Genomic DNA, 12,996 nt, shown 5'->3' on the forward strand with positions numbered 1-12,996 from the left:
GTAGTCTACTGGAGTTTTCCAATGGGGTGTAGGTCTTTTAAAAATATTTAAGCTTTTCAGCCACTTTTGTTCATGTGTGCATAGCGCCTGATGGGCACTACCATACTATAAATAACAAGAGACAAAATAGTCTAATACATAGCAAATGCTGATTGCAAATTATGAGCAGTGTGAAATACCCTCCATTGTACCAGGACTTCTCCATCGATCTATAAAATGATTTTTGCAATGATTTTTTTCCCTTTTTTTTTTTTAACTCATCACACACATCCAGCCACTGTACCATAGTCTGACTATATAGTTAAGGTGTTTGGGCATCACCTGGATGAAGGGGTGGGCGGGTTATATCGCACTGTAAAAAGGGAGTAATTTCTTTGATGCAAAATCTCAGTTTTCCCTGTTAAAATGGGATTTTTAACTAGCTATTATTAACATTTATTTCTGTTTTCAAACCCTGGACATGATAATGCATAAAACCCACGCTTGACAGAACTGAAAATCAGCCGGGGAAAATGGCCTTGCTGTGCTAATATGCTCTGCTGTTCTACTTGGGGTATTTTTATGATACTTTGGTTTTAGCATAATCCCATATTGCCACTTAAAAAAAAGCATCATTTGTGAAATGCAGCAATAAAGTCAAGCAGCCTTGCCCACTGCAACGGTTATTGTGCTCGACGGGCCTATGACAGAGCAAAAAAAAAAAAAAAAAAAAAAACTTGGTTAGATGCCACGAAGTAAGTGGCAATGCCTTAACCATATGCGTGTTGTAAAGGTCACTAGGACCTCTTCCATCCTTATCAAGGGGAGTGCTAACCTTCTCTCCTTTCATACAACACGAGTTTTGTGTGCGGGCCCTATGCTTTTAAATCACTGGAACATTTACAACTTTCTAAATTAGGGTGACTACAGAAATGCCATGTAAAAGATATTAAATAGCACGAAGCGTCAAATAACAACATTTCAACTGATTTATAAAAGTAATACGTATTGAATTAACCTACGCTTGTCCCTTGGTACTCTGATTCAGAAGCCAAATAATTCAATAAAGCGCATAACGCTAGGCTGTTGCCCGGCTGTCATGCTCTAATATATTCATCCCTTTTAGCCAATCAGAATGAAGGAGTCAGCAGATTCGGATACAAGGGGGTGCTGAATTTTAGCTCCTAAAAATACGATAGGATCCTGCTTTCGGCTGTGAAGATCCTAACTGTTGGACTAGCCTGAAAAAGCCCCTCATACACTAACAACCCATAACATACTAGCCGAATCAGTGGTCTCCAAACAGCAGATACATTTACTGGCCATTTTGAAGGTGGCAGCTGCCGCTCACAGCGCCTATCCGCCTCACCCACGATGGCGGCCGCAGCAGGGCGGGGAAGAGCCTGTATTATAGGTTCGAATCCCAACTGGGACAGAAACTTCATCGTTCTCCAACCCCCCCCCCCCTTTTTTTTTTATAAAAGCCCCACACCAACACAGGAGCTCGTTGGAAGCTTTTGCTCTTTCACCAACAGAAGCTGGTCCAATACAAGAGCTTACCGCCCCCACTTTGTCTCTCTAAAACTTTTTAGCACATTTACACTTTTTTCTATTCAATTATTATTTTTTTCAATGATAGGGTTTTTTTTGTTTTGGTTTTTTAAAAGAAAACTGATTTTTTAAAATCCCTAATTTTTACTGTAGTTTTTTTTTTTTTTTTTTTTTTTAATTTCAGGGCTTTAGGCAAGGCTGGCAATTTAGCATTCTTGGGACCCCAAAGGGGCAGCCAGTGGGGGCACAATGGGGCTTCAAGGACCCCCAAGTGGCAGAGCGTGGGGGTATAGAGGACTGCACAGGTTCCCTGATCCCCGCCGCTAACACGGATGTCGGTGGAGCTGTTCATACTTTGCTCCAGCATGAGGGTGATCCAGGCCCATGGGGTGTCTTAACCCCTCTTCTGTGTGTCACACCTCTCTGGTCCTGAGACACTGAACTGGGGAGTCGGGGAGAGATTGGGCTGGTCTGTATATTGCCATATGAGCACAGTGCGCAAAGAATGCAGGAGGCCCTCAAGAAGTTCCTTGCATTGCATGAAAGGGAAGTCATCTGCAGTGCTGGAGTGGCTGGCCAAACAGGTTTTGACCAGCAATTTCATGATAATTGCATGAAAAATTATCAGCATTTTTCAACTTGCTGTATTTGAACAGCACTGAGCCAGATTCTAGGGCTGATATAATGAACTGAACCACCATCCCTGATCCAGCGACCCCCATCCCTGTTTCCAGCTCATCGGCCCAGCTGAGATACAGCTCTGTCTTTACCAGAGTTTTCTTTAAGGCACCTCTGGGCATGTAAGGCCTTCTGTAAAGAAACAAGTGCTGTGAGGTGCATGCACAGGATGGTGTCACAGACAGGGTGGCTGTTGTTGTTATTAATTATTTTTCAGCTCTCTGGGTGCTCCACAGAAGGCTTAGAAAGATACAGCTCTTGCCTCAGGGCGTCTACAATCTCCATTTCAGCTGTGACTCAAGTGAGAGAGACCATAGGAAGGGTATGGGATGAGGATAAAAGGCACATGAATGAGTGTGTTCCTTCTTTGCATATGGAGCCACAAATTGATGTAAAAGTTGGGATTTTTTCTGTTTGAGTGGCATTTTGTAGGTCTAAAAAGCTTGAGGCCCATGAATGAACTGCTGAGAAGTGGATGAGGTTTGGGGATTAGCATCTTGAATTCTGAATCCCATGTGAATGCTTCCTAATCCCCGTGAAATCCCCCAGAGTTTAGTTCTGTCTCCATTTCAGTCGGCAGATTCTGAATGGAACAAAACCAGAACGGTTTCCTTAGTCCCAAAACCATGGAGTGCAGAATTCTGGGGGGGAGTCTGTGTCCTCTAAAGGTCAGCACAAAGGACTGGGGTCAGTACTTCTGGGTGCAAATCCTCAACTGGTGTAAATTGTTATCGTTCCATTGGCAATTTACACCATCTGTGGCTCTGCCTCCTGGTATCTATCCCTGGTTCTGCCAGGGACACTTTTGTGTGTGACCTGAGGCAAGTCATAACCTCTTTGTGGCTCATTTCATCTGTGGGTAAAATGAATACAATAATGCAGACCTCCTGGAGGTTAATTAACTAACATCTTTGAGATGCACTGGTGGAAGTGCAATGTTTCATTAGTTTATTTCTTCTTTTATGGTTTGAACACATCCAAATAGACTCTTTAGAAAGTTCAATGAAAAATGAGTGTCTAAGAGCAGCTGCAAATTCAGTGTTTACAATCAACAAATATTTCAGGTGCAAACAAGCAACATGCTGGTTTTTGTGCCTGCAGCATTCACAATAAACTAGCGTTCCAGCTGCCCCAGACTGAGACCCATTCGCGGGGGGATTTGACTGAGAAGGGAAAATTAGTGCCATGTGATAAATTATGTCTCTGGTTGGGGATCAGCTCTAAGAAGGATTTACCCGCAAAACCGTCTAATCTGTGCTCAGTTTATCCATCTTTCTGGGTATCCCAAAGGTTTAAGCGAGAACATGAATGTACCACGAACTTGTTAATCAAATTTTTCTCAGTCAGGGGAGGAATGCAGTTGGCTGATTCCAATTGTCCAGCGCTGATAAAGCTCTGTAAATTACATCAGGGCTAATGACGCGATGAGGGACGTTTATGCTAATCCCAAAGACGGCAACAGCACCAAAAACACGCTCTAAACAAATGGGATCCAAAGGAAATGAAATCAAGAAGCCAAGGCAAATCAGAAATTGAAGCACTTCAAATTGTGACCTCATGAGCAGAGCAGCATCATGCCTTGGCCATTGCTTTTGTAAGAAACAGGGACACGAGTCAAATTTCCTGGCCAAATTTCAACTTTGTTAGATGCTCAGTGACAACTTAAATATCAGGACTGTTGACGCTTCCATTCTTCCTCTGAGAAGGGAGTGGAAGGGTCAGACAGATATGCACAATTTACCGTCAGTGATGTTTCATTTTGGTGACCTAAGCAGGGGGCATTTGGAGATGCCACTGCTTATCTTAACCCTAATTGAGAAGCAGCTATGTCCAAAGAGTCCAGCAGCGGCCCTGGGTACAGGCAAGCCCCACCAAGAGGGAGCCAGGTTCCAGGAGTCCAGTTGAACCAAGTGTCCCCATGACCATATTATGAATGTCTTTACCATCTACTGCAGTGGTTCCCAAACTTTTTGCCTCCATGACCCCATTCTGAGTCTTATTGATTCCTGTGACCCCATAACTACATCACTAGACTCACTGCTGGAGACTGAACCGCATACGGCACCTGCCTGGGCCCCGAACAGAACTACGTGTTCCACAAAATGGCATCTTCCAGGCCGTGTGACCTTGCAAGTATGGTGCACGCGAGGTCACGCTGTGCAGAGGATGCCATTTTGCAGAGTGGGTCCGGACGTGTTCGGATTTGGTTTGTATATTCACCTGCTGAGGGTGCAGCCCCACTTGGGGGCGTGATGCATAGCTTGGGAACCACTGATCTTCTGTGAGTGATGGCTCTTTCTGGTGATTCACATGGGTGGAGATTTTGTTATGGTGGGGAGCTTATGAGCTTTAAAAGACTGCAAGTGGCCAAGGCTTTGGTGTTATAGCTGATCAAAGGTTGGCACCTCCAGCAGCACAATGTGTCAAGGTGTGAGTTCAGTCCCGACTGAAAGAGAAGAGTCCTGCCTATTGAAATCAGTGGTCTGGTTTTCCATGGCACCTTGGGATTTCCAGGTTGGGAGCCTCTCATCCAAAATACCTGGCCTACCTTATGAAACTTGGACAAGTTCATGGAAGTGGGTGGTTTGGTTGAAGGTTGGTGCACATTTACACTAGTTGAATATCTGGCCCTAAATCAGTGTAACTCCATCAGCTCAACAGTGTTATGATGATTTGTATCTGCTGCCATCAGATCTTCTTTCATGCAGTTGGTCTCTCAACTCAGAAACCAAGGCAGTTCTTTGAAGATTAAAAGTTAGTTTCCTCTGCTTGTTGAATCCTAGGATTTATGTCTGAATGTCATTAATCCCAAGTATTCACTTGATCTCTTCCCCAAGGCTTTTGGTCTTCACCACAGTAGACATTTGTTACACTCACATTGTTTTGAGGCAAGACGTTGGGGGTGGTTGTGTGATTTCAATAAATGGTCTGTATTATTTAGGCAGCTCTCCTATGCGCTGCTTCTTTGGTTCAACATTAATTGGCCATGCTGAGTGCTTGCACCTGACTTAGACAAGTATGTGTTGCTTCCAAGTGAAATATTAATGACCAAACTGGCTACTGAACAGGTCTACAAGGAGATAAGGCTCAATTTCCAGTTGCTAGTCAAGCCATACATCCTAATTAGTGGGGAGATTTCCCAAGGACAAATCCAGACCATAATCATTCAGTTCTGTTAGAGAAGCAGACGGTAAGTTGTGAGCCAGCACTCCTCCTGCCAGGGAAGAGTCTTTTTCCATTGATTTCAATGGAAATGAGGAGCCTAAATACTTTTGTGGATCAGGACCATACAAACGGAACATGTACTGGCTCCCTTGTGAATCACCACTGGGCTTTGAACCTGGGATTTTCAGCTTTAAAGCATTGGCAGCTACCACTTGAGCTAAATGAGTAAATTCCATTATTAGGTAGCAATAGTAGGCTATTATCCTGGATGGACCAGCTGCTAAAGGGGGATGGGTAATACATTGACCCAGTGGGTGACATGTGATCAGAACTGGGAGATCTGGGTGCTGTTCCCAATTTTGCCACTGCTGGCTATGCAGCCTTGGGCAAGTCACTTAACTGCTCTGTGCCTCAGTTTCCCCTTCTGGAAAATGTGGATAGTCATACTCATCCTTGAAAAGCATTTTGATACCATGGAGTAAAAAGGGCTACAGCAGTGCTACGGTGTGCAGAGAAAACATCTCCGATCCAGCCCATTTCTCCTACCCCGTTGGAAGTGTTATTCATGCGGAGTGGCAGCCTCGGCACAGTGTGCAATGAAAGTAACAATGATCAAGGCTTCTAGTTCTCTGCTTATGTTTCCCCCCTCCCCAATCCCTTTACACATAGAGGGATTTCCTCAGGCAGCCAGCACCTCACTCTCCGATTTGTTCCTTGTGACCCCCAGCTGCATGAGTCAGACACTGGGTGAGAGGGTGTGACCCAGAGAAACTGCTTTCCTCGGCGCAGCTAACGAGAGGTTGATGTCCATGCTAACTAAGCTGCTTATTTTGCCATTTTAATTTTTTAATCCCATACATTCGGTTGTTCTCTCTTCTCAGTAAGCATTAGCTCTTCAAGTCCAATTAGCTACATTTAGAGCTTGGGCTTTGGAGGTGGGGGAGCTGGCAAGACTCGGGACACCAACGATTCGATGGCCAAGAGCTTTGAGGGTATGGAAGGCTGAGAGAAGCAGTGGTAAGGCTCTGATCTGGCCGTTGCGTCCCTGCTGCAGGGGCATTGCCACCAGCAATTGCAAATTCTGAATCCAGTCTGGCCAGCAAATCATTGAAGAGAGCGTACCTCTTGTCCTTGCTCTCAGTGCTCTAGGAGGCTGGGTGTGGGGTGCGTGTGTGTGCGGGGGAGGAGGGTTGGACACATTGCAAGACATCAGGACAAAATCTGGGACTGGAATAAAACACAGGGTAAAAGGCTGGAACACAGGTGTTTGAGGATGGGCTTGCCTCTGTCATGCTTGGCTGCTGGTTTTTGTTCTTAGTATTGTTACGCGTGGTGCAGTAGCTTCTAGAGATGCCAGCTGAAATCAGCGTCCCATTGCAGCAGGCCCGGGTATATGCACATAGTGAAAGTCAGACTGTATACTCCTTCGGAGCAAGGACTAACAGACACAGGTGGGAGGAAGCTAGGGTGACCAGCACTGTTCCCTCTAAGCTGTGCGCACGTGCGTGCACACACAGATCCTAAACCCCGCGCACACAGCGAAACACCGCGCGCACAGAAATTTGCACAGAAGCACAATTTGCACAGAAGAAATTTTTGCACACACAGCCTGTCAAAAATTTGCACAGAAGAAATTTTTTGCGCACGTGGCCTGTCAAAAATTAGAGGGAACATTGGTGACCAGATGTCCCGATTTTATAGGGACAGTCCCGATTTTTGGGTCTTTTTCTTATATAGGCTTCTATAACCCCCCACCCCTTGTCCCGATTTTTCTCACTTGCTGTCTGGTCACCCAAGAGGAAGCAAATATCCCCATTTTACAAACATGCAGCTGGGGCAGAGGGAGATGAAGTGCCCTACTCAAGGTGACACAGAGAGTCAAAAACCCAGATCTCAGCCCAGTGATTCAGCTTTTCTTCCACTCTTCCACTTCTTCCACTCAGACAACGAGGGCACTGCGTGAACATTATTTGAAATTCACCCCCAGAGCAGAGGAGCCAGCGCGAGCAGGATGTATATAGGCCTTCTGCTCATGGGGTGACTTTCACCTAAGATACAAAACTAGACTAGGAAGTGTTATCCTGAGCCATGCATTTCTCTCCCACTGAAGAAAATGATTCCGCTTAAAAATCCCACCTCCTCTTGTGACCTCTCTGCAGATGACAGAGTAATTAGTGATTCCACCGTGATGGCGGACGTATTCCTAGGACATCTCAATATGGCGAAAGGAAAGCACAGACTTCTTCCATAAGACATTAAATTCTGTGACTAATACATCGAACAAGGGCTCCAATCCTGCAAGGAGCTCTATGCAGGCAGGGTGCCCTGTGCCCACGCAGAACCGCTTTGAAGTCCAGGGGGCAAAGGAGCTGGCTGAGATGGAGGTTGTTCCAGGATTGAGGCCTGTTTTTCCAGCGCTCCAAACCTGGGGGACTGGGGATGTTGGGTCCAGGGGCTGGTTCATCCTGTTATAAAGAAAGGGAGCAGTTGCAAAATTCAGATCTAGATTTTGGCTGAGATTTTCAAAGCAGCCTAATGTATTTAGATGCCCAAATCCCATTAAAACTAATGGGAATTGAGCGTCCAAAGCTCTCTGAATTGCACATCCAAATACCTTGGTGTGTGGCCAATAGGCACTTATACTGAGAGTCTAAGTGGCCAGGTGGCTACAGCATTGCAGTGGAACCTAGATTCTGTTCCTGGCTTTACCTCTGGCCTGTTGGGGGTGCCCAGGGCCAAGTCACTTTCCCTCTTTCTGCCTCAGTTTCCCCATCTGTAAAAGGGGGATAATGGTACTGAGCCCTTTTGTAAAGTGCTTTGAGATTTATGGATGAAAAGTGCTTTATAAGAGCTAGGTATTATTACCTTACAACACACCTGTGAGGCAGGGCAGGGTTATTATCCACATTTGTACACATGGGAAACGGAGGAAGAGAGAGACGCCATGACTTCATCAAGGTCACACGGGAAATCTGTAACAGAGCAGGGTACTGAACCCTGGTCTCCTAAACCAGTGTCTTAATCACTGGACCATCTTCCCTCCCTAATGTTGGTGCAAGGCACGGTTCAGATCTAGGATTTTACTTCAGGCCTCTCTCTAGTTGAAAAAAGAAACTGTTTTGTTTTAAATAAATGATAAAAAATTTGTAAACCCATTTCTGTCTGCATCCAATTTTGCTCTTACACCATCACCCCACCTGGGGGTATTTTTTGTTCGAAAATCTTAATTTGGGATTTAAAATCAGTCCATTTCTCTTTAATAAAATTATTCTTGGCCTCTTTAAATAGCACAGTATGTCATACAAAGTCAGTTCAACCAGATGAAAAAGCTCAAAGAGGAAAAAGAAAAAAAAGGGGAAAAAACCCCCAACCCTTCTGTCTAATCCAACTGAATTAGAGGATTTCCAAGTGGATTTAGAACTAAATCTTGATTAGGGAGAATTTCTCTCCAAGAGCTGCTGCGTGATAGTATTAATGGGTAACGATCATGGATAGAGGAAATAGGACAGAAATAACCGAGGGTTACACATACACACGCACACGTCTGTTCGTGAAGCGAAAGAATCAGGGGACTCTCTCAGGAGGAAAACAAAAACCCCCAACACCGCAGTGACTGAGAGACTTAGGGGACGACTGGAAGAAGACCTTATACGTACGAACTGCCTTTTTCTGTCTGTTTCATTATGTGATTCTAAAGAAGGTTTCCATGGTTCTAAATTAATAACAAGATGATTCTCAAGTAGCGCAGAATGATGCACATGCCTGGAGATTGTAGCGGGCATGCCAAGGGGCAGGAATGGCTGCACGGGTTAGATGGTCTGTTCTGTCTACACTTCGCACACACGCATCTGATTTGTTTTGTTTTTAACATAGAGTGGATCCCTGGAAGTGATCCCCATGCTGTTAAGACACAGGCTTGGTGCTGCATATGGGATCCTCTCTCTGATGACTGTGGCTTTTGTTCTTCCAGTGGGTAAGTGCTTCCAATCTACAAGGTTATAAATGTTTCAGCTGGTTGTTTGAAGTTGCTTTTTCAACCTCCTAGCTGCTAAAATGTGATTTATGTTTGGAGGGCATTTAAGGGCATTTCCACCCGGGGTCTACTTAGTCACTGCTAAGTCATGGTGTCAGAACTGAATGAATAGAATCATACATTGTATAAAAAGAGGGGTGCAGATAAAGAGGAGCATGGGTCTAGCATAAGTCAGGAGTCCTGGGTTCTGTTCCTGACCCTCTTTACTGGGTGGCCTCGGGAAAACCCTCTGAGGCTTCATTTCCCTATCTATGCAGTGAAATGCTTTGAGAGCCAAAGCTGAGAGGACTTACGGAAGGGCTAAGTAGTATTATTTGGAGGTGCGTGGGTGGGATGTGGAAGCGTTGTCAGGTCTCCAGCACTGGAGGGCTGCACAGAGAGCAGTGGAACAGTGGGAAATCCAATGCTGCGAGAGTCAAGGCGTTACCAACTTCTATTGCTCTGCTCATTGAGTTCAATACAGGCATCAGGTGCTGTGTCTGCCTTAAAATTCCCATGATGACTGCATGGAAATCCTTATTGCTCCTTTCTGTCCATGACCACAGTGTTTTAGGGACTTGAGATGGCTTGATTTTCCATCCAGGCTTAGACTATGGGTAGTTCTCAGACAACACAACTAAATCCAGCTGGGAAAACAGGTGCTATCCTTGTACCGTAAGGGGACTTGAAACACTGGGTGGGACTCACTGTCCCAGAGGTCACAGACAATTGCTTTTCCATCCTGCCCCATCTGATATTTCATTGTCAGTTTGCAGCTCTGCTAGACACCAGGGTTTAACAAAGGGAAGACATTAATAGAAAAAAAGAAGCATCCAAATGACAATGATAAATGTGCAAATGAAGGCGAAATTATTTTTCTAGGCTCTTCAGAGATCATAGTCTAGATTTCTGTTTGCTTAATGATATCTTTTTGGAGTATGTATTTGTAGGATCTGTTTCACAGGCAGAGTTTTTTGTCTAGAGAGAGAGAGAGAGAGAGAGACTTGAACGGCACCTTTCAGTATGTGGGAGGATGTATATTGTCTCTGCTACTTGGAAACAGCACCTGATTAATCTCGTATTTCTCACAGGCTGATATCACTACTCTATGGGTGGGTGCCATCCTCCTGCTAGGATGAATATGTTGTTAGAGTGCAAGTCTGCTCTGATAAGTTACCGTGGCACCTTGTCTACCCTCTGTGTGCATTTGGCATCAGAGATGCTGACTTTAATGGCTAATATAAGTTTGTGCCACTTTTTAGTCCTGTTAGTACAGCTGACAGACAAGAGCTGGACCGCATTCCCTCTTGTGCGTCATCAACACTGGAAGAATGGATCTCTGAGCTCCAGCTCCGGGACTGATGAGTTACCTAACAATGGGGCTACACAGGTGTAATTTGGGCTCCACCAGTGTCACTGAGGGCAGAAGTAGGCCTATGGAACCCTTATTACTGGTGATGATGTGTGAAAAGGAAAGAAACCAGTCTGGCTTTCAGATCACAGGTTGTGTTTGCAGAGCTGTGATGTAGGGGAAAAAACATTTTGATTTGCATGCTGAGCACGTTTGATCTGGAATCAGTGAAACACAATTCGAATACAACTCAAAACATGGGAATAAATGTAGAACCCCATGGTGCCATTTTTGCACCCCCTTTTTAGAGCAGAACCTCTTTTTAAAGTGAGATGGATGCACAATATCCTAGACTTGGGCTGAATGCTTTGTGTTTAATTTTCCAGTTACCTGATGCATTTGTTGGCCTATATAATAATGATCACATTCATAACCCAACACATTCTGTGCAGTATACAGAGATAATTATGCTCATTCAGGCTCGGGCCCCGCTCCCTCTCATCTTTCTGGTTTTACAGTGACCTCTAGTGGGCAAAAGGAGGTTTTGTTATAATGGTATGAGGATATTCCTTAGGCCCATTTGGTTGCACAAATGTTGACTTTGTGATTCATAGCTTAATGCAGCTCGGCAAGGTAAAGGGCAACACAAACATTTTATTGAAGGATCTCTAAAAAGAACTGAAGTATTTGCCCTTGGAAGAATCTGGTCATGTTTCCAATGGTCTTGTTTAGCTTCTGGTCTACAGTGCTACGGCTGCAATATTATCGTTGGCACAAAGTACGTTGACATGGGCTGCTCCAACCCAGAAGTGATTACCTGCTCCCAGTCTCACCAGGGCTTCAAACACCGGTTCTGCATTAAAACGGAAAGCGGTAAGTCTGTCTCCATTTCGCACAAGTTAAACGCTTGTCCAGGGGGTTCGCTAATCGGCAATGCTGTTGTGCAAAAGCAGATCCGTTTATTTTTGCTGGTACCAGGCTATGATATTGTTGTTGTTTTGTTACAGCCCTACAGGGGGCAGCATGTGACCTGTAATTCAGCCTGGAAGCCAGAGTATAGCAACCAAAGGGTGTTGAGGTGGGTCCTGATCCAACATCCATTTGAAGACAGTGGAGATGCTTCCATTGACTGCACTGGGCCTTGGATCAGGCTCTTGAAGTTAGTATGAGCAGCAGAAGTCATCAAGCCATTCCCCGTTGGGTAATGAAGTCCCCAGACCATTACAAAGAGCCTGGTCCTGACTTGCAGAGACCATCTTTAATTGGGCCTGATATTGAATAGATCTGCTTACATTTCCAAAGTGCAGCTCAGGACCCTGTTTGTGTGGCTTTGGACAGAGTGACATAGGACACATTTGCTTACCCTGGAAACAGCGTGTGTCCACACTCAGAAGCCGACGAGTCCCACAGGAGTTAGGCAACTCTCAAGAATGTTGTAAAACTAGCTGATTTTGTTCTTGTTCAGCATGGTGTCCGCCAGGTGAATTCACTAGAGTGAGTGTGGGGTACAAGCAGAGTAAGTAAGACCAGGATCAGGACCACCCTCTCTGAGACTCACCCACCACTGATTGTATTGCACTGTGTTTTACTGTGTTTGGACCAGCCGTGTCCCTCTGCCCTGATGGGATGTTCTCTCTGCTCTGTGCTTGCTCCGCAGTGGTACTGGGAATCCTGCTGACCAGTGGCTGCGCCACGTCCCGTCACTGCCAACAGCAGGAGCTGCCGGGTGTGCGGATCCATTGCTGTGACGCGGATCTGTGCAATGGCTCCCCAAGACCTGCCCTCCCACATTACACCCTGTCCAGCTGCTGCCTCCTGGTGTCCTCAGTCATTGTGGCCTTCTTCCTCCTCTGAGATCCCAGGGCCAGCCATCTCCTGAGCATGGGCCAATGGGGAGAAGGCATCTGCCAACTGGCACGAACACTTCACGGTTCTAACATGTTAGATCTGAAAGAAAACCCATGTTCTTTTTCTCTTCTCTCTCAATAAAGACACCAAGCAAACTGACCCAGCAAGGCCCCAGGCTTAGTCACACACCTGAATGTGGGATACACCACTCTAGCACAGGGGTTTTGTTGCTTCTCCATTGTTGCAGGCAGTTGGGAGCGAAACCCTGTGGCTGGGGTTGTGTGTAATCCACTGGCCAGTGTATTATGTGCCTGCCGCAGGGCCTGACCCACAGAGGATGAGAGTCTGTGACAGCCATTGGCTGTAGAGCAGTGGCCTCTAGCTCTGGCGGTCCCTGGTTCAATTCCTGCTC

At 45.6% G+C, this 12,996-nt stretch overlaps 1 protein-coding gene and 1 non-coding gene across 2 annotated transcripts; one reads left to right on the plus strand and one right to left on the minus strand.

The window, feature by feature from the left end:
* Positions 1–708: 708 nt before the first annotated feature.
* LOC114019765 lies at positions 709–836 on the minus strand. Its single transcript, XR_003564768.1, has one exon. It is a non-coding gene; the product is annotated as a U6atac minor spliceosomal RNA (small nuclear RNA).
* Positions 837–8,633: 7,797 nt separating this feature from the next.
* On the plus strand, positions 8,634–12,726 carry LOC119563836 (ly6/PLAUR domain-containing protein 1-like). The gene is made up of 4 exons (XM_043530820.1): positions 8,634–9,025; positions 9,247–9,346; positions 11,469–11,609; positions 12,394–12,726. The coding sequence occupies exons 2-4, from the start codon at positions 9,271–9,273 to the stop codon at positions 12,588–12,590; spliced, it is 414 nt and encodes a 137-aa protein (XP_043386755.1). The 5' UTR covers positions 8,634–9,025; positions 9,247–9,270; the 3' UTR covers positions 12,591–12,726.
* Positions 12,727–12,996: the final 270 nt, after the last annotated feature.

Source organism: Chelonia mydas, chromosome 16 (assembly GCF_015237465.2).
Source record: "Chelonia mydas isolate rCheMyd1 chromosome 16, rCheMyd1.pri.v2, whole genome shotgun sequence".
NCBI lineage: Eukaryota > Metazoa > Chordata > Testudines > Cheloniidae > Chelonia > Chelonia mydas.

Excerpts from the sequence above, each read along its gene's own strand:
- LOC119563836 (XM_043530820.1), top strand. The coding sequence starts at position 9,271 with ATGCTGTTAAGACACAGGCTTGGTGCTGCATATGGGATCCTCTCTCTG. Across the intron at positions 9,347-11,468 it reads GGCTTTTGTTCTTCCAGTGG|CTTCTGGTCTACAGTGCTAC; the intron begins GTAAGTGCTTCC and ends GGTCTTGTTTAG. Across the intron at positions 11,610-12,393 it reads CTGCATTAAAACGGAAAGCG|TGGTACTGGGAATCCTGCTG; the intron begins GTAAGTCTGTCT and ends CTTGCTCCGCAG.